The sequence below is a fragment of the Pongo pygmaeus genome, chromosome 7 (assembly GCF_028885625.2).
Source record: "Pongo pygmaeus isolate AG05252 chromosome 7, NHGRI_mPonPyg2-v2.0_pri, whole genome shotgun sequence".
In the NCBI taxonomy this organism is placed as follows: Eukaryota; Metazoa; Chordata; class Mammalia; order Primates; family Hominidae; genus Pongo; species Pongo pygmaeus.
The window spans coordinates 37,137,539-37,158,910 of NC_072380.2; the positions used below are offsets into that span (position 1 = coordinate 37,137,539).

General features: G+C 36.9%; 1 protein-coding gene across 1 annotated transcript in view; it reads left to right on the forward strand.

Annotated features, from left to right (window-relative positions):
- Positions 1-21,372, forward strand: part of KCNU1 (potassium calcium-activated channel subfamily U member 1) — a 164,000-nt gene that overhangs the window by 111,408 nt on the left and 31,220 nt on the right. Inside the window, 3 exon segments of the mRNA XM_054497661.2 lie at positions 15,176-15,272; positions 18,771-18,995; positions 20,395-20,584. Coding sequence (XP_054353636.1) covers positions 15,176-15,272; positions 18,771-18,995; positions 20,395-20,584 — 512 coding nt within the window.

A 21,372-nucleotide genomic window follows, 5' to 3' on the forward strand; every position in this document is an offset into this window, starting at 1 on the left:
TAAAATGCTCAATCAAAACCAGAGAAGACAGGAAAGAAAGAACAAATGTAACAAATTAGAAAACAGTTACAAATGTGGTAGACATTAATCCAACCGTATCAATAATCTTTTCAATATGAGTGGTGTAAATACAATTAAAAGACAGCTATTGTTAGAGTTGATAAAGAAACAAGATTCGACATGTGCTGTATATAAGAAATCTACTTTTAATATAAATATTTGGACAGATTAAAAATAAAATAATGAAGAAAGATAAATCATGCTAACACTTATATTTAGTACCTTTTTTCTTGATGTCTATTGTGTTTATTATTAGTATAGCCACTACAGTTCTCTTTTAATTACTATTTTCATGCCGTTATTTTCCATCCTTTTACTTTCAACCTATTTTTGCTTGGAATCTAAATTCTGTCTCTTGTAAATGAAATACATATTTTATGAATATTATTACAACCTCTGCATTTTTATTAGTGTAATCTATTTATACCTAAATTGATTATGAATAATGAAGCATTTAAGTCTGCCATTTGGTATTTTTTATATATGTCTCTTGTCTGTTTTTAATCTATTCCACCATTACTGCCTTATTTTATTGTTAAATAGATATTTTCTATTGTACCATTTTAATTCTCTTGTGATTTCTTTTAGAGTATTTTTATTTTATTAGTGGTTGCCTTGGAGATTACAAATAACAGCTTATAGCAATATAGTTCATATTAATACCATCTTATTTTCACAGTACATAACTATTTTACTTCTATGTAGCTCTATTTCTTTGCCCACCTTTGTGCTATGATTATCATACAAATTACATCTTTATAATATTAACAGGTTCATCAACACAATCCTATAATTGCTTTACAAACTTGTGTTTTAAGTCAGTCAAGATAATACGAAAGGATGGATGGATGGATGGAAAAATGGATGGATGGATGGATGGACGGATGCATAGAGAGATAATACTATCTTTCCTATTTACCTGTGTAATTACTTTTACTGATACTCTGTTTCTTAATGTGGATGCAAGTTAAGGTTTGTCATCCTTTCATTTCAGCCTAAAGGAATTGTAATACTCTTTAGTATTGTTTATAATAAAAGTTTGCAAACAATAATTCTGGCCATTTTTCTTCATCTGAAAATGTCTCAATTTCTTCTTCATTTTTGAATAATACTTTGTTGGATATAGAATTCTTAATTGATGTCTTTTTTTTGAAAACTTTATATATGTTCTTCCACTGCCTTCTGGCTTTCATGGTTTCCAATGAGAAATTAGCTGTTAATCTTATTAAGGATCCCTTGTAGATGCTGAGTTGCTTTTTACTTGCTGCTTTCAAGACTCCTATTTGCCCTTGGCTCTGAAGAATTTGATTATGATATAATCCAGGTCTGAATCTCTTTGAGATTACTCTACTTAAACTTCCTTTAGCTGCTTAGATATGTTAGGTAATGTTTTCATTAAATATGTGAAATTCGTGTCCATTTATCTAAGTTTTCTTTCTTCTTCTTTCTCTCTCTCCCCTATTTCTGGAACTCCCATTTTGTGTATGTTGATACACTTGATGATGTCCCACAGTTTTCTGAAGCTTCTGTGTATACTTCTTCAATAGGTTTTTATTTCTATTTTTCTGACTGCATTATCTCCATTGACTTATATTCAAGCTCATTTATTCCTTCTTCTGCCAACTCAGGTCTGCTGTTGAGCTCCTCCACTAAAATTTTATTTTCAGTTATTGTACTTTTTAACTCCAGAATTTCCATTTGTTTTTTTCTTATAATCTATCTCCTCATTGATATTTTGTATTCAGTGCTATATTGTTCTCATACTTTTCTTTAGTTCTTTAAAAATGGTTTCAGTTAGCCCTTTAAATATATTTATAATGGCTCTTATAAAATCTTTGCCCAGAAAGTCCAATGTCTGGGCTTCCTTCAGGATAGTTTCTATTGGTGTTCCCCGCCCCCCGCCCTGCCCCCGCCAGGTATGGTCCATACTTACTCTGTCTTTGTGTCTCATAATTTTTTGTTGAAAGCCAGGCATTTTAAATAATGTTGTATGACAACTCTAAAAACTATTTTGCTATGCTTTATTGTATATTGACACTTAAATCTCTACTCAGTTAGCTTTATGGTCAGCTAATGTTTGCACTGAGATTTCCTTAAATGTCTTGAACTGATAAATCTTCTTATATTTGACAAGGGATTCTGTGTGCATGTTGAGGTAATTACTTTGACATTTTAGCAGTTTACCTCTTTGCCTTAGCCTTCATTTTTGGTTTGTGCAGTCTCAAGATCAGCCAGAAGAGATTAGGAATATCTCAGGTTTTTTTCCCCTGGGTGTATTTACAACTCTAAACATGCACATTGTTTTATTTTTATTTAGTTTCCTACAGTGAATGTTTCAAAACCTTTTAATACCCTCTATAGAAGTCTGTTATTTTCTTTTGTTTTGTTTGAGACAGAGTCTTGCTTTGTCACCCAGGACAGCATGCAGTGGCACGACCTCAGCTCACTGCAACCTCCGCCTCCTGGGGTCAAGCAATTCTCCTGACTCAGCCTCTCAAGTAGCCGTTATTACAGGTGGGAGCCACCATGCCTAGCTACCTTTTTTTTTTTTTTTTTTGGTAGAGATGAGGTTTCACCACATTGCCCAGGTTAGTCTTGAACTACTGACCTCTGGAGATCCACCTGCCTCAGCCTCCAAAAGTGCTGGGATTACAGGTATGAGGCACCACACCTGGCCCTCTCTATAGACTTCTAATTCTCCAGCTTTTTCTTTTGAAGATTTTATAAGTCTTTTTTTGGCCACATTGTTAACTATAACTCAGATATTTGCAATTTTAAAAAATTGCTGCTGATTATTTTTTTTAATATGCCTCAGGAAAAATTCCACTGAGAAAGCTCCCAGGCCAAATAAAGATAAGCCCTGTGAGAGTGCATTTCCAGGGAGCTGCTAGAAAGCTCAAATAGTAACATATTCTGTGAATAAGGATATTTAACAGCTTCAGATCTATTATTTTCTCTCTGGTGGCTGCTGGACTGCTGGTTTTTAGAGCTACTGTTATTGCAAGGCTTCTGATCTTGAAGGCTACTGTTGAATTAAAGATAGTGGAATGGGAATAGCACTTCTCAAAAATGCCATCAAGCTTATTGTTCTTACCAAGATCTCACCATTTTTCTTTAACAAATACTCCTCATATTGCTTCAAGTCTCTGGTTTATTTCCAGAACTCTGAAGATGTTGATTTTGATAATTTTTTTGTCAGTATTCTCATTGCTTGTGTAGAATAGTGAATATTCAAAGGCCCTAACTCTGCCATTCTGGAAGAATGCCCCTTGTAGTTACTTTTTGTAGTTATTTTTCATCTTCCTATTAAACTTGTAATGGTCCCTCAAGCTGGTTTAAGATCATCTCTTTGCAGCAACACCTTCCTTCATCTCTAACTTGACACTTTTAATCTGCAAGCCAAAAATCCAAAAAGCTTAGAAATATAGATAATTCATGAAAAAATTTTCCATTAACAAATTCCACTGAGTATTTGTGATATCTTTGGTCTATGCAAATGCTATTTTAAAATGGTGTCAGGCTGCTTTCTAGAATAGAAGTCAAAATCCACTTCACTACCTGTTTTTATATGGTTGCCGTACAAAAGCATTGTGTTTAATTTGCAATGAAAGTATAGCTGTGGTTAAAGACTACAATACACGTTGATATTATCAAACTTGGCACTTATCACAATATTCCCAATTCATGGTAAAGCCATGGTTAGAAAAATTATAAAATTTTAAAAGAACATCTTAACACAGCAGAATTTGCAACCAAAGTTTGTTTCTGAGTGACTCACTTATTAGCCAAGCAAGAGAAGTCATTTACTAATGGTGAGTCAATTATATTGTGTTTGATTGCAGCAGACCAAAAAAATGTATCCAGACAAAATAAAAGTGCCTAGTACTATTAACCTTTTAGCAAAAATCATTGCTGGAAGAATTGAAGACATCAGAAGCAATATCAATATCACTTAAAAATGAGGAAAATAGTTGTGAGTGGTTTCCCTTGGCTTTTAATATGTTAATATACATTACTGATACAGCTTAGTTATTGTGTATTCAAGGAGTCAATGCAGAGTTTGAAGTGCCTAAATGGCCTCTGTGAATAGTCTGCATGGCACTATTACGTGTGAAAATATATTCAAAGAAGTTGAGAAAATATTAATTCAGTATAATCTGAAGCAGAATCTGCTAAGATGTATTACAGCTGATACAAACATACATGTGGACCAGAAACAGTCCTAGTTAGACAAATTTACAAAGTTCGTAAAATGTAAAATGCATAAAGACTATAGTCCTTATTGTGTTATCCATCAGAAAGTATTTTGTGAAGAATATATGAATTTATCATGAGTTATTGAACCAGAAGTGTCAATGGTGAATTTCGTTAGCTCTCATGAACTTTGCCATTGTTAGTTCCATAAAGTTTTGTAAGAAATAAAATCTGAATATCCTGACTTACCCTACCACACATCAGTTTAAGAATTTAACAATAGTAAAGTTTTTTGTGATTTTTTTTGAAACAAAGTCTCACTCTGTCACCCAGGCTGGAGTGCAGTGGCACAATCTCAGCTTACTGCAACCTCTGCCCTCACAGTTCAAGTGATTCTTCTGCCTCAGACTTCCAAGTAGCTGGGATTACAGGCACTGACCACCACGCCCAGCTAATTTTTATATTTTTAGTAGAGATGGGGTTTCACCATCTTCGCCAGGCTGGTATCGAACACGTGGCCTTAAGTAATCTGCCCGCCTCGGCCTCCTGAAGTGCTGGGATTGCAAGCATAAGCCACTGTACCTCGCCTTTCGTGTTATTTTAAAAACCTGGATCAAGATTAAAATGTTTCTGAATAAGAAGAACTGTGCTGTCAACCACTATTTCCGAACACTAAATGACTTCGAAACTTACTATTCACTGCAGGTTTCATCATCTCTATTAACAAATTTAAAATTGAAAGTCAAAGCAGAGCTAACATGTGAAACTTATACTATCATAATTACAATGACAATCATCAGTCTTTGAATCACAACTAATATCATTCTTCTTTATATACTTCCCATGCTGTCAAAAGTTAAAATAAAAAATGAGATTACTATTTCCACACAAATTTTCCGTAGATATATTTTCTGATCTCAGTTTCAGCTTTGTCGTTTTAGACCTTGATGCAAGTGCTAAAAAAATTCTGTATTTCAAAGTTTACTTAACAATGCAAGTGAGAAGTTTCTACCTAAACTTTCATTGCAAGTGATTAATCTGCAATATAATGACATGCTAAAAGGCAAATATCAAAAGAATCTAATAAAATTCTATAAATGCCTTCTAAGCAATAAATATGCTCAATTATTATAGAATCTTATGCTCTTGGAGCACTATCAGTATATGATAGTACCTATCTGTGTGAAAAGACATTTTCAAAGATAAAATATGTTCAATTTTGTTGTTGTCAACCTTAACATATGAATATTTGCAATTAATTTTGATTATAGAGAATATTAACTATGGATGCCAATTTTAAAAATCCCTTAAAAATTATTTTTTTCATTAGTAGACCTATAATTTAAGAAATTTAAATTACTAAACTATTATATTTTAAATATCATCAATGAATATTTATAAAAACTTATTTTCTTTCTTGTTATGTAAGTACCTACATGATATCAATTTAGCCTCTTGGCCTGAAGAGCTTAAAATATTTATATCTAGCTCTTTGCAAAATAAAATTTGTCAACTCTGTTCTAGATAGTTAAGATGAACAGTATCACATCAGATGTCTGGAAACAATAGTCAAAGATTAGATTTGTGATAATTTGATAAGAGCAATAATTTTCATTCCAAACTATTAATAAATGTTTTGAGTTTAGATTAATAGGTTGTTGGAAAATTGGGAAAAGTAGGGGTAAATAATACTTTTAAAGAGAAATTGACTCAATTATATAATCTTAATTTTCCATGGAAACAAAAGTAATAGTACAGCAGATAAAGGAATCAAAGAATAGAATGCGATGATCTTTAAGACATCTAAAATTTGGTGTGGTTACTGTTGGACTTTTACCCCTGGAACTCTGAGAAAGAAGGTCCGTTCCTTTGAGGTGATCAAATAGAAGAGGTTGGAGGAAGATTTCAGAGAACATGCAGTTTATTTTCTTTTTCATACAGTAAAAAGAGCTTAGACATGATTGGGAATCTATTTCAATGGAGCTTTTGATATAAAAAAGAAAGAGATTATAGGAAAACATTTCTTCTTGCAAAATAATCAAGAAACTGATCACCAGGAAGTGAGATATTATTTATATTTGTATTAAGATAGTTTCATACAGATGCCAATTTATTCTAGTCTGTAAAAGCCAAAGTTGATTACCTAAAAAACTTTCACAGTACACAATTTTGCATCTTCCATTTACTCCACAAGATCAGTAAAGAGAGAGATGCATGTGCTTCTGCCTGAGTTATAACTAGTGGTGAACCATGGGGTGATTTTGTTCTTGCTATGGGACAATAGCAAAAAGAGTCTGAGTCAAAACTCACTTATCAGCATGCACAGTGGTTCCACTGTGCAGACATTTGATTATACATAAGACAGAATTTTATTGCCAAAAGCTGTGTGTATGTGTGTTTGGTGGTGATTTTCAAATTGTAGAACAATTCCCATAAAATTTATAGACTCATTCTCTCTTTCTCCCTCTATTGTAGAAAAATTCCCATAAAATTTATAGAATCATTCTCTCTCTCTCTCGCTCTCTGTCTGTCTTTTTCTCTCCCCCCATAAATGGCTGCAACTAAGTACAAAACATTTACAAGGCAATAAATGACTTCCAGTATTTCCCTCTGGAGCTTTAGAATAAGAAGTGGAACATCTAAATAGTTTCTTGATGCAACATGTCTTAGCTTCAAGGAATCCAAATATGAATGTCACTAAGAGTCACACATCAGGAAAGCTGAGGACTTAATGACCTTTAGAAACTCCATTTCAAATTAGAGGTGAACAGAGCAGGGTGAATATCCTCCTTCTTACCCCTTTTCATTTTCATTCACCTTTAATTTAAAAAACTAAAGCATAGGAAACATCTAAGCATGAGTGCCCCTGCCTTACTGAGGCTATCTCACCCTGCACTTCTACGGCCCACTAAAAATCTCTGATGCTTACCTTTCATCCCTAGTCACAGCCCTACACTAATCACATCTTCTTGTTAAAGAACACTGTCCATAACCTTTTCCCTCCCACAAGAGACTTCTAATTTTAACTTTTCATCTTTAATCAAGGCATGCCTCCTTTTAAAAATAGCCATTGTGTAACACACAGACTGGGAGGACTCCATGTCGTGAGTGATCCCAAATGGCCTCCATCTCCATTATCTCCATTGCTTCTTGACAGGTCGCTGGTACTAAGTAAAATGTTATAACACTCAGGATGTCTGTATTCACAGGCTTTCCTCCAGTGATGGCTTCCAGATGTGAGGAAATTTTTAAAGTTTGTGGTCCTCAACACATCATCATTGGGTCCTTCCAATGTTTTCAAAAATCCATAATCACAAGCACACTATGTTGACTCCATTTCAACATTCAGCCACAGGGATTTCAGAGAAACTAAGCAATATGGATAAGAAGAGTTCACAAATAACTTCCTATTTCTAGAGAAAAGACATTAAAATATTCACATACCTGCAATCATTTTAATTTCCTCTGCAGAGTTTGATACCTACCCCCTGTATCCCTCTCTCACATACGTAAACACGTGTGCACCTCACACCAGTAACATTTTGATGGGTGCTATTGTTTCCAGTCCCAATTCCTTTTGGGGGTTATTAATGTTAATAATTTTCCAGGCCAAGCCTCCCAACCCACTGCATAAGGAAAGCATTTATGTCATGTTGAACCCTGACCTGAACTCAATCCCATAAAACCTTGGGAAGTGGATCAATACAGTGAAAAGGGAGGTAGTTTTCAGATATCTCATGCTTCAATTCCCCATCTCCATACCCCACCAAAAAGGAAAAAAGAAAAAAAAAAACAGTCTTGTGTCTGAAATTTGCATTTGTTTCAGTAATGCGTTTTAGGATTGAAAGTGTCAGAGTAACTGACTTCATTGTTCAGTTCCTTGTCCAATACACAAAGAAAACTCTATGCCACAACTGTCTATGGGAGGGAAGTATTTTTTATTTAGATCAACTTCTGTACTTACAATGCAAGTTGATATTTAGAAAGTGTTGGAGAGTGTGGGAAAGAGCATCTAAAACTACAACCTTATGCTGAAAAAAATTGGCTGAAGAAATTGCTTTCATGAGGATTGAGACTTGCCCTGAGCCCCAGGCTCTTCTGCCAAGGGCACAGACTCCGACTTTTATTAAAGGTACCTGCCGCTCTGGGTCATGTCTCATTTGTCCTAATGTTGTAGAAAATTCCAAATGCAATTTCCATGAAATATAAAGGGATTTAAATGAGGGTTCATCTGAAGAATGGGTGAGAAAGAAGGAAATTGTCTTTTTATCTTTCCCTTTTCATCTGGTAACAATTTATATTCAGAGATGCCTATACAAATTCACAGAAAAAGCTCTGCAGAAAAGCTGTCAGTTTTTACTTATCAGAAATAAAGCAAAGCTTAACAGACAGAAGTTTAAATATGGGCTCAGATGTGGGTTTATCTAATAGAAACTCTATCCTAGTCTTGCCTCACCTGGGCTGGGGCCGCTCTGATCTTGGGTCTAACTTCTAAGCTAGAAGATAGAAAAGAAAATGCCTTCATGGAGATTTCAGATTGTAAACATTGAAAACAGAGGCCATGAGTTTGACAGAGCCCATCTGTAAAGCAGCGTTTAAAGGCAAACAGAACACTCTGCTCACAGCTGATCTGGTTTACCTTAGAACACAGTTTACATTCTCCTACATAAACTGAAATAAGATTATACTGAATAGAATGATATCCCGAATTTTCATATACCTCCTGTTAAAAATACCATTTACAGATGTTTTTTAAATCATATCTTTTATCTCTACTATTAAAGTTTATAATTTAATAATGACTTCATGAAGACTCTGTGTATGCAAAGAATCAGGAGAGACCAGGAAGCAGAGAGAGGTTGAAGAATACAGAGGCTGTTTATCTTAAAACATTTCAGGGCTATTGGCCTCCTAGCTGTCTTCTCTGTCTTCTCTTCCATTAAACATCAGCAGAACTCATCAATAAACACAGAGGTGTAGAAAGTTTTCTGCACAACGTGGAAGGCTTTCTAGGCATGATATTCCAAGTGTTTTATTCTTTCTTTCCTCCTCTTCCTCCCAGAGAGCTTTTCAAATTAGCACAAAGAAGTATCGCCATTTGGGCAACAGAGTGACCAGTTTTAGCCCTGAAAGTCTCCGTGTCCTAGCAAACCCAAGCAAAGCAGAATGGCCAGTAGACAGTGTGTTTATTTTCCTCTTCCCAGATGGTTTCCTAAGGTTTTCCCAGATGGCAACCAAGGGGGCTTGGTGCTTTGGAAGTAACCAGGCTGCTGTCAATGTATGTCACATCCCATGAGATTTCATGGCAGGTCTTTTTAAAATTTTACCCGGTAAAAGAGTAACAGCAAGGATTAACTGGCCAAGCTGGATGCAAGACACAGAGCCTGGTGCCTGTTTCACTCCTCATGAAAAAGGAAGGAACCACAGAGGCCTTTCTAACAGGGAGTGTGAATTATGTCCCCAGTTGCTTGGTCCTGAGAGTTTCTTGGCACTCACAGGATCTCTTTTCAACTTGCTTATACACAGGTTTCTGGGGAAATGAACTATACAAAATTATCAATTTTTTTAAACCTTAAATTTCCCTCCAAGGTAAAATAAAACGCCTCATAATGAATAAACAGCAATGAGATGAAATCCAGAAAAATTAAATCATAATGTGGCCATAAAGATTAGGCTCAGTTTTTAATATTTGACTACAATATGTGTATAGGTGTGGGAGGGGGTATGTGAGTAGGATCAGGTGGGAAGAACTGATTATGTAACCTGCCCTTACATTCCCCAATTTTAGGTGATTTTTCCCCCATAACATACAGAAGTCATCAGAATTGACAATAAGTGGGTGTTTCCAAGTCAGGTGTAAACTGAATAGCCTTGCTATTTATAAAGTCATTGGAGAGAGGGCAGATGTAGCCTTTGATATACAAAAATCTCAGAACCATCAAAGGCATCCTGTGACACAGGATTTTTTTCTTGATTTTTGGCTAGAACTTGACTATTACATTCAAGAGACAGTCACAATGGATTTTTCAAAAGATTGAACCAAGAAAGCCACTCAAACTGCTGGACACGCAAATGCTTTTCCCTCCTTCTATCTATGCTAGAACTTCCTGAAAGTTGTTATTTTTGTAAAACTCAAATCTTGCCCCAAAAATATATTGCTCTGCATCTAGGCCAGAAAACTCTCTCTTAAGAATTTACAAGCCATCTGTGGGGTTTTAAGGAAATTTCAAGTAGAATGGTCATAAACCAGGATTTCCTAACACAGCCAAAAATGAGGTCTACAAAAGAAAAAAAAGGAATTGTAGAGGCTTTTTGAACTTTCTAATAAATATTGTGAACAGTGGAAGATCTCATTTTTTGGCAGATCACCTTCAAGAATCATCTGAGTCAAATCTGTAAGTTGGAGAAAATAATGATGACAAATTTACATTCTTGGAAACCATGCCTCCTGACCTAGCACAGTGAAACCTAGTCCACCTTCTTAATAGAAGTTTTCTTACATGGTTTGGTCTCTCTCTCATCAGGTGCCACCACTGGCAACCAAAGGCACAGGGTTTATTTATTTTTTCCTTTAACTGATAGGATTTATACAGGATAAGTTGCTAGGAACATGGGAGAATAGAAGTTCTATTCAGAATGGTCGCAGAAAACAGAGCTGCCTTTCCCTGCTGGAACACGTTCAAATGACACGTTCTGCTCATGAGGCAACACGTTCTGCTCATGAGACACAGTCTTCATGCATATCAAAGCAACCCAAAGAAAAGCAGTCATCAGAAAGGAATGCTGATTTGTGTGCTGCTCTACACAGCCACAAGCGGACAGGCTGCAAAAACTGTTCTTATCCAGCAGCTTCCAAAGCTGAAAGCTGGAGATGGGACTCTGAGAACATTTCAAGGTTCATTGCTTCCTGGATGCTCCTAGACAGAAATACAACACGCTGTTGCTTGGGCAGTAAGAAGCAAGACTTGTGACCAGGGAATCAACCCCACCATTATCCCAAACACATCCTGCTGAAGGCCATCCCATGCAACTCCAACCACATTTCTTGCCAGTCGCTCCTATATACAAAGCCCCCTCCACCTTGGTCAGGCTTTGACAGATCTTTTTTGACCTGAATGGTACCCCGTGGCTACCTTTTCCTCCTATAGCATAACCTTTATGTTCTATTCCTTGCTTCCATGTTCTAAGACTGCTAGTGCTGAACATTCTCATAGATGATTTATTAGTCTCTTAGGTAGAGTATGTTTCTATAAGGATCCTGACATTTGCAAAGCATATGGCAGAAGGGAGCTTTAGTTAAGGGATGGTGATGTAAATTGCATTCGGTTTTGCTTTGGCAAGGACACCAGATGGATGCCTTTATGATGAAGTGGGTTTCCTTCAGCATTTTTTAAATATCAGTCTCCAACAGGTGTTTCCTTTAAGGCATATCTGTTTTTCATAACATTAGAATGAAGAAAAATGTTGTCTGTGACAGCTTGTATACATATATCACACTTTTATTATGATAAAAATGTACAGTGATTGATTCCCTATTCTGAGTCATGTTAAAATGTGCTTGGCAGAAGATCATCTTAAATTTGCCAAAAGGGCATTTAATTACCAGACCAGACTCTTCATTTATCATGAGGTTGGAGAGGGTGGAGAAGGAGGGGAAGTAGAGACAAGCTGAAGAAAGTGACCAGAAGGAAAGTAGTAGCAGCAGCTGTAGACTTGAGTGCTGAGGGCAGACAGCAGGGAACCACCTCCTAAAAGGTAACATAGCTATTTCCAAATTGTTCTCAAAGAGTCCCTGAAAGACAGTCACTACCAACTTGGTCATGATATGTAAACACATGTTCTGAGGATCCTAGGGAGAGTGTCTAGGAAGTGACTCTTAGATGGAAAGAGGTTCTATGGATGAATAATATCATTCATCAATGCTCCAAATCCTGATGAAAATCAAGACCAGACTCAGGTATTAGCTGTGCTTGCTGGTGAGTCCCATTAACAAGCTTGGCATAAGGCTGCCATCAGGGTCCTGTCTGGTACAATTAAGAGAGCCTGTGGGGCTTTTGGAACTTGGTGTTGGAACTCATGGCTTATAGATATTTAAGTTGCCAAAAGACATGTTAATTTGAATGAACAGGGTAACCCATTTTGGTCAAGCTGACCTTGAAGCTTATATGTTACATCGTCTAGCCAGGCAAATGATTAGAATTCACTAAACCCACTAAGTTTATAGGTAGTTCTTAAGTGCAAGAGGAGATTAAGGATTGCATCAAGACCTTTTCCACTCTTATTAGGAATTACCCTCTCTGACTTTCCAAACCTGTTTCTAGTATCCCATTCCCCCTACCCTGGCTTCTCCTTCTAGATCCTCTCTGTCCTATTACTTTAAGTTTGACACTTCAATCTAAGTTAGAGTAAGTTCTTTTGTCTGAAAAAAAAATAAGATGTAAGATATCAATTTAGAAGCTAGCCTGCTTGAGGAAAGCAAAATTGCTTGTCATTATGTTGAGGTCTGAGTTTGGGGTCTAGGCATTGAATAATAAACTGTATTAATTCACAAGGAAACCCCCTAATCCTGCAGCATGAAGCGGAATAGATTGTATTTCTCCCAAGATGTAGAGTAAAATCACATGGGAGAACATTGTTATCAGTTACATCTGAGATGAGCAGGACTGAATCTGTAATGTGACACACAGTACAGTATATTCCAAAAGGCTGTAGGGGACAATCACAGATACTTTTAAATAAATAAATAAAATAAGTAAGTGTGTAAGTAAATAGTAAAAGCTTTTGTGGTCAGATAAGTTGTGAAACACTGGATTATACAATTTTTAAAGGATTTCTATATTGCAGAAATCCTTTTATATGCTGTTGTCAGAACCTTTCACAGGCCAAAGTGCACTGTGACTATATTAGTTCGTTCTCACACTGCTAATACTTGAAACTGAGTAATTTATAAAGGAAAGAGGTTTGGTTGACTCACAGTTTAGCATGGCTGGGGAGGCCTCAAGAAGCTTATCATCGTGGTGGAAGGGGAAGCAAAGAAGTCCTTCTTCACATGGTGGCAGGAAGGAGAAGTGCAAAGTGAATTGGGGGGAAGCCCCTTATAAAACCATCAGATCTCCTGAGAACTCACTCACTATCACGAGACCAGCACAAGGGTAACCATCCCCATTATTCAATTACCTCCAACTGGGTCCCTCCTATGACACATGGGGATTATGGGAACTACCGTTCAAGATGAGATTTGGGTGGGGACACAGTCAGATCGTATAAGTGACTGTTAAAGAGGGGCCATTCCTCTCAAACTTTGGTTACTCCTAGGATGTCTCCAGTTACTAATATACCATGGAACATGTGTTTTGCAAAAGGAATTGGTGTTAGAATGAGATGGACTTATGCCCTGGTAACAGCTATGGAATCTCAGTGGCTGAGCACAAGAAAGGTTTATTTCTTGTTCACATTACATGTCCAGCACAGGCCAAGCAGGCCAGGGCACTCAGCTCAAGGTGCCCACTGCTGCAGCCAGGCTAGGAGAGACCCTGAGAACTTCACCTGAGAGCTTCTCACTGCCTGGACCGTCTCTTCTCACATTTCACTGGACAGAGCTAGTCACATGGCCCCACCTACCTATCCCTACACTCAGGAAGGAAAGCAGAACTGGATATGGTGAGGTTGGTAACCTCAACTTCAGCAGTCTATTCAAATGCCAGTTTTGCACTTTGTTAGCTCTTTGACTTTTATCCATAAAATAAGGGCAGGTAGTCTTTAAAGTTTCTGGCAGAGACAGAAATGCTCACTGAACATTTCAAGTTACTTCCCATGTTCCCCAAGCCTCTAAAAGTCAGCAGAAGCCATGTGACTAATTCTGGCCAATGAGATGTAAGGAGAAATGAAGCGAGTCACCCTGGGCCAAGGCAGTTAGAGGCCTAGGCTTGGTTCTCCAGTTCCTTTCTCCTCTCCTGCCTGGTGACTGAGGAGGATGCATGTTCCAGATGTTGAGGCCATAAGATGGTAGAGCCTCTGTCCCCCAGGCTCTGGATGGCTGTGTGGAGGAGAGACACCTTTTCACCTGAGTAAAATATATAGAGTAGGTGAGAAGAAGTAAGCTGTGTTGTGTTAGGCCCTGGGGATGTTGAGGTTATTTCTGCAGTGTAAGCCTAGATTTTTCCTGGCTGATATAGGTCTTTCTAATCCTTGATTTTCTGTAATTTGACAAGGGTTTTCTTATTCTCTCACAAGCAAATATGCATTCCTTAGGATGAAAGTGGGATTTTTCAAAAGAACATCCAACCCTGTCAGGGATTGAATATATTATGAAACAAGCTTGTGTCTAACTGCAGTGTGGGGTGGCCACGGGGATGACATTGCCAAGACTTAGATCAAGATCAGAGCAAAGTCTAGGCAAATGCAGACCAGTGATGAAAGCTTTAAAAAATGCAAAAAGTATTTACTAAATCAAGATGTTTCAACAGGGACCCATTGAGAAAAACACATGGAAAGGAGACAGGAGGAAAATAGACTAAGGAGAGAAATATCACCCATGATTGAATCTCTCACAGCTATTTAAATTCTATATTCAGGTGCCCAAAACACTGCTCATGATATCTGCCAATGGATAACAGTATCATACAGTATCAAAATTAAAAGCAGAAATAACTATCTTCAAGGTACATATGATCTAAGGCAAAAAAAAAATCCTGATGTGGCTTTTGCCCAAAATGCTTAGTGTGTCTTCAGCTATGATACAGTCTGGGCTCTTTGTGCTTTTCAGACCTAAGCCTTTATTCTAGAGTCTTACAGACCTGAGGTCATTCTACTTATGCTATTCTCCTCTTTGAGCTCAAGGCTCTGATGAGTTTTACATCTCGGCTTTGTTACAGAGGAGCTCCAAATAGTCTCAAACTAACTCTCCATTCTTCCTATTCAGGACTCTACAACATGATGTAGAACAAGATTCTGACCAGCTTGATAGCAGTGGGATGTTTCACTGGTGCAAACCAACCTCTTTGGACAAGGTGACTCTGGTAGGTGATCTTGCATCATCAAATCTCAAATAAGATAAAGCATTTCTTAGGGTAAATGATGTTCTTGTTAGTCATAAGCACCTGTCACTTTTCTTTGTAAACTGTGAATTTGTCAAAAAAAGAAAAAAACCCACATCCCTCACCAGCCATATGAATAATGTGCAAAGTAACACATGAGGCATTTGACAAAGCCTACATGAGCAATATGCTGGAATTTCAAACAATTATATGTCTTCAACTATTTCCTCCCTCCTTTGACAGTTTAGCTGACTCAGTTATTCAGAATAATGCTCTCCTGAAGTTTTGCTGTTTTCCTAGTAAATCTAATTAATAAATGCACCAGGGAAACCTACTGTTTACAAGGACTCTGCAGTCTTTTTTTTAAGTAAATAAGCATTTTTCTAATGTATTGGTTTTGAAATTTGGATTTTTCTGTAGTGATTTTTCTTAAAGTTGGCTCTACTTAGATTTAACACATAAGCCACAAATATGCCTCCTAAACACTCCGTACAACCTGGGTGAATCTTTGTAGATATTACAGTCATGTCCTTGTCTCTCTTCTCAAAGAGACAAACTAACTCAACTCACAGAAATGCCTGCAACTAAGATGGAAAAAATCTTGTATCCTAACCCAGGGTCTGGCACCTGCTTTCTAGATGCCCACCTACTGTAATTTTCTGGAGTTGGAAACTCAAGTATAATCTTAGTGGTTTACATTACAAGTAGTAGCTGATAAATTTAACAAATAAAAATGATTGCTTGCGTGCTGTATGAAACCTATATATATTTTTTCATATATGACTAATTGATACTTATATATATTTTCTTGCTTTCCAAAAGTAGTTTAGTTCACTTTTTTTGATAGATGCACACATGCATACATACACATCTTTGTGGCTCAGCGCCAGTGTCCTGACAGAATATATTTCAACTTTTGTAAAAGCATGATCCATCATTTGATCAGAAACACGAAACTGTCAGAACTGTCATACCAACTGGAAGACTATTAGGGTTGCTGAAACTCACCATTTTAGCAATTATGCCTTATTCTGAACTATACAAAAATAAACATCCGTTGAGCAGGAAGCCAAACATATTTTCAGTGGGAGGCAAATCTTTAGAAAGGTCAGGAAGTTGATTGCAGATTGAGACATTTGAGACCAAAGGATGGAAATAGCAGAAGTTTTATTAAATCGTATTTATTAAGAATGCAGACAGGTTGCCATGATTGATATTTCCCTTATGATACTTGATATGGAATATAGTTCAGAATACCAACTGGGTCTTTTGTTAAGTTTAGGATGCCTTCTAGCTTTAAAACTGGTAAGGAATTTGAAATGTGTGCCCCTAGGAAAGAAATATCTGGATTGCAAAATTCGGGGTGTCTTTAAACTTGGTTTCATTTGCAAAAGGGTCAAGTAGAAATGATCAATTTAAGTTACCTTGAACAAATAAGACACCCTCTCCTTCCTCCAATAGCCACCATCTTTCTTAATCAGGAGACAGTTTTGTGCCACAGTTTCTTGGAGAAATTGCCTCTCTAGCTGTGCCCATTAATGCACTCGGCCATGTATCTTGTTTCTAATTGTTTAGTTCTACTCAGAAGAGCAATTGTTGGACTTTAGACATGTTACATTAAATACCGTCAGAGGCTTCACTATTCAAATTAAAACTAATCGGATTAGCTAGAGACAATTATTTAATAGATTTGGTTAAGATTCATATCACTCTAGGAAGGCTCTCCAGACAAGTAGCTTTATTTCCCCTCACAGGGAGATCTCTCTTGGAAGGAGGGTACAGTACAGTATTTCCCAGTATATGTTAATTTGGTAAACTTTAATTGTTGAAATGTCAGATGTTACTTATTTATTCTGTTAGACTTCATCAATGCCTGTTTCATAGAAGATTGCCATTTAACCCAGCAAAGGACTGGCATAAAGAAGAATGATATATCCATTTGAAGTATTCTGAGTCTTTGTGTGTCTAGGAATGCAGGGAATGCTCATGCTGAAAATTAAACTTACTCTGTACCAGCTTCTAAATGTCCTCCTTTGAAAATATAGAAATTCAATAACTTTTAGATTTGATTGATAGTTATTGAACAACTTTTAGTGAGTTAAGAAATAAACACTTTGAATATATAATGTCCTACAACAAAATTAAGTCTTTGGGGTTTTTTTCCATTTTAAACACAAAGAAATTGAGAACCAGAGAGGTTAAGTAATTTGCTCAGTCATATAGCTAACAATAGAACCAGAATACAAAATCATGTCTTCCGACTCCGAGTCCAGGGTTCTTTCTGTCACATCCCACTGCTGTTAAGAGGAGACATTAGCCATGCTCTGAAAGAAACCACACATAGGCTTACAATAAGTTTCCCACAGGAATATCATTCTTTAAAAGTTACATTTATTGTTTTTATGAGTCTCTATGACTGTGGGAGAAACTTAAATATATTCCATGCATATTCTTTTGTTTTCAACTTAGAGACACAGGGGCAATGTTAACAATTGGCAATGCTGATAGTAGTATGAGACATATTCAAATGTTTGAGATCAAATGAAATTTTTTTTATTATACTTTAAGTTCTATGGTACATGTGCACAATGTGCAGGTTTGTTACATATGTACATATGTGCCATGTTGGTGTGCTGCACCCATTAACTTGTCATTTACATTAGGTATATCTCCTAATGCTATCCCTCCCCCCTCCCCCCACCCCACGACATGGATGAAGCTGGAAACCATCATTCTGAGCAAACTATCACAAGGACAGAAAACCAAACACCACATGTTGTCACTCATAGGTGGGAACTGAACAATGAGAACACTTGGACACAGGATGGGGAAATGAAATTTTTATAATATTTTTTTTCTTGTATGCACTTTGCGTGATGAATTTCCTTGATGCAGGAGTCTATAGAATCAGTTCAGTATATTCAACTGAACCATATGAAATTGCCATTGTTCAACCATTTTTGACCCATAAAAAGGTAAATTCATGTGGTTCAAACTAATGAATGAAAACCCACTTAATACTGCAATATGTTATACAGCTTGCTGTAATTTTCAGGACTCACTAGAAGACATAATTTAGCATTGAATTTGGAATGTCTTAGGCTTTCACTGAATTTTACTATGGCACATACAAGGCTAAAAATGTGTAATAAAAATCAAGAAATACTTTCTCCATTTGGTCCAATGATTTCACACCCTGAGGAATGATGCTAATCTGAGTTTTAGTTGATGCATTCCAAGCTAATAGAAAACTAGAAAGAAAGTGAAATAAAAAGAAATTCCACAAAAAAGTAAAAGGTGTAATTGCACCACTTGTGCATGAGTTCTCTTTTTTATAAACAATTTGCAAAATTATATTCACCTTATGAAAGTAGAGCTGTGGATGTACCTAGAAGAACTGGGAGGAGGAGAGGGGGCCTACTTGGAGGGATTCTCATCTTGTTTATGAAAATGACCAGACTCTGGCATCCTTATCCTTAGAAACGAACTGGCAAGTCAAAACATAAGTTTCAGAACCATATTGTAGCATGTGTATTTGGAGATGCCCACTCAGCCCTGATGGGGCTTCGGAACTTTGTAATGCCCTTGAGAGCCAGCAACTATACCAGGAAGGAGCTGAAAGACATAGTGTTCATTGGGTCTCTGGACTATCTACAGAGAGAATGGCGATTCCTCCGGAATTTTCCCCAGATATACATTCTGCCTGTAAGTATCATATAAGGAAAAGTTAATATTTATAAGGATTTCAATATTAATAGGACTAGAATTAATAATGATAATAATATTGCAGTTCTACAGTGCTTGCCAGATGCCAGAAACTTTTCTAAATATTTTACCTATATTAATTCATTTAATCTCAAAACCACCCTATGGGGTAGGTATTAAATTTATTGAACTTTAAGCATGGGAAGAGTAAGTAACTTGACCAAGATTTCACAGCCAGTAAGTAACTAACAAAATTAAGATTTAAATCCAGATATTGTGGCTCTTGAGTTAATGGTCGAATCACCATGTTTTATGGTCTTTGTACAAATAAGAGTTTCTCTGCATTTCTGAGTCAGATTATAATTTAATGGCTACACCTAAGCTAATACTGGCCAGCATTTGTGCTCTAGCTTTTTCGTCTTTTCTGGAGACATTTTATATGGACCATATAATGCCACATGGTCCCTGATAGCGGTATGGAGAGGAGGGATTTTGCTTGTGTGGTATTGCTGTTGCAACTATATTTTCCCTGAACTTGCATAGATCTATGTCCCACTCTATGTCACAATTTCGCTGGTTGAGGAGTCCATTATGTACACTGTGAAATGCACCAAAGCATTTCATTTTCATGAGATACGCACCAAAGCGTTTTCATAATGCTGGCAATATATTTGAAAGTAATGGCAAAAACCATGGTTACTTTTGCACCAACCTAATGTAAGGAATAGTTTTCAAATTTCAAAAATAATTATCTCAAGAAGCAAATTGCATTTGCTTTTTTAAAAAGCCACTGTAAGTTTCCCTGTACTACCACTCCTGCTTAAGTCCATTGAAAAGAAGAAAAAAAAGAGCAAATCTGATCCAGCTAGTGTTAGGAATTAACACTATATTAGACTCCAACCTACCGGAATACAGTACCAGACTGATCTCTGTTTTTCCACCAAAGAAAGAAGCGACTGCCACTTTGCTAGTTAACCCACAGAGTACAAGTAGGGCCAGGTGTTTGTACTAGCAATATTGTGAGGATGCACATTTTGCCTCTAGATCCATAACCTCTCTTTTTCTGAATTTTTTTCCTCATCACTGTTACCCTGACCCTACTCTCTTCTTCCATCTGAGTCAGTGGCACAGACTTACGTTCCTCCCTCCCCACTCTCCTCTGTCTCATCCAAACTTGCTTTCAGGAAAGAATCTATGAAATTTATTCACACTAAAATATTAATGTTTGATGAGGTTAAATGTGTCAGATATGAGGTAACTAAGTTTTAAAATCAAGTCAGTGAAAGTTGGAGCTCAAAGCTCAAAAATTACATCAATCACAAAGAGCCACCACCATGAGCCATGATATAACATCCCTCCATCAGACAAATGCCTCCTCTCTCTGTTTTCCTCTCATTAGGGATGTGCACTTTATTCTGGAGACCTCCATGCAGCCAACATAGAGCAATGCTCCATGTGTGTTGTCTTGTCCCCTCCACCCAAGCCATCTAGCAGCCAGAGTATGGTAGACACAGAAGCCATCATGGCAACCCTCACCATCGGATCCTTGCAAATTGACTCCTCCTCTGACCCATCACCCGCAGTGTCAGGTGAGAACAGCACCCCTGAAAAGAAGAAACTAGGATGTATGGGAAAAGAAAAGAGAATTAACTCCTCTTCGAAGTGTTTTAATTATGGGGAGCAGGAGGGTGGGACAGATGTCCTCTGAGGTCCCTTCCAATCCTGAGAATCCTACAGTAGAAACAGCCCGCAGTTCAGTGCTCTGGAATTCTAAGTCAAATGGATAATGGCGTGCATCTTCTAAATGGAATGCACTTAACACAGTTTTTTTAATTTTTAAGGAAAAACTATCACAATTTTGAAGTGTTATCATTTTTGTTGTTATGATCAGTGAACATAGTATGTGGTATATTACTTTAATTAATGAGGTACTACTATAGTTATTATTATTATGAAATTCTCATTGAATCTTATAGATCTAATGCAATCAAATTCAAATTGTTAGTTTTGTGGTTGAGAGAATGAAACATGAGTCTCTTTTACTTTTTGAGATGATTTCAGTATATGAATTTTAGAAGACTAACATCTTTTCTAACATTCATAGACTAAAACCGTCATACTGCAACTTCAGACTAGAAAGAGATGGTGAGGGAGATGCAAGGGTCTTTCCAGGATGGGGATCATGTCTTTTTTCCCTTTGTGTTCCTCTCAGTGCCTATTGCAATTACTGTCATTCGGTTGATGTTTAACAAATACTTGTTGAATTGCAGCAAATGAGCTGTGACACCTGAGGAGCTTCCACACATTTCACTATGCCCAAAATGTGCCTATGGTCAATCCCCATGCAAAATTGTGATTTTCCTTCTCCGTCAAAAAG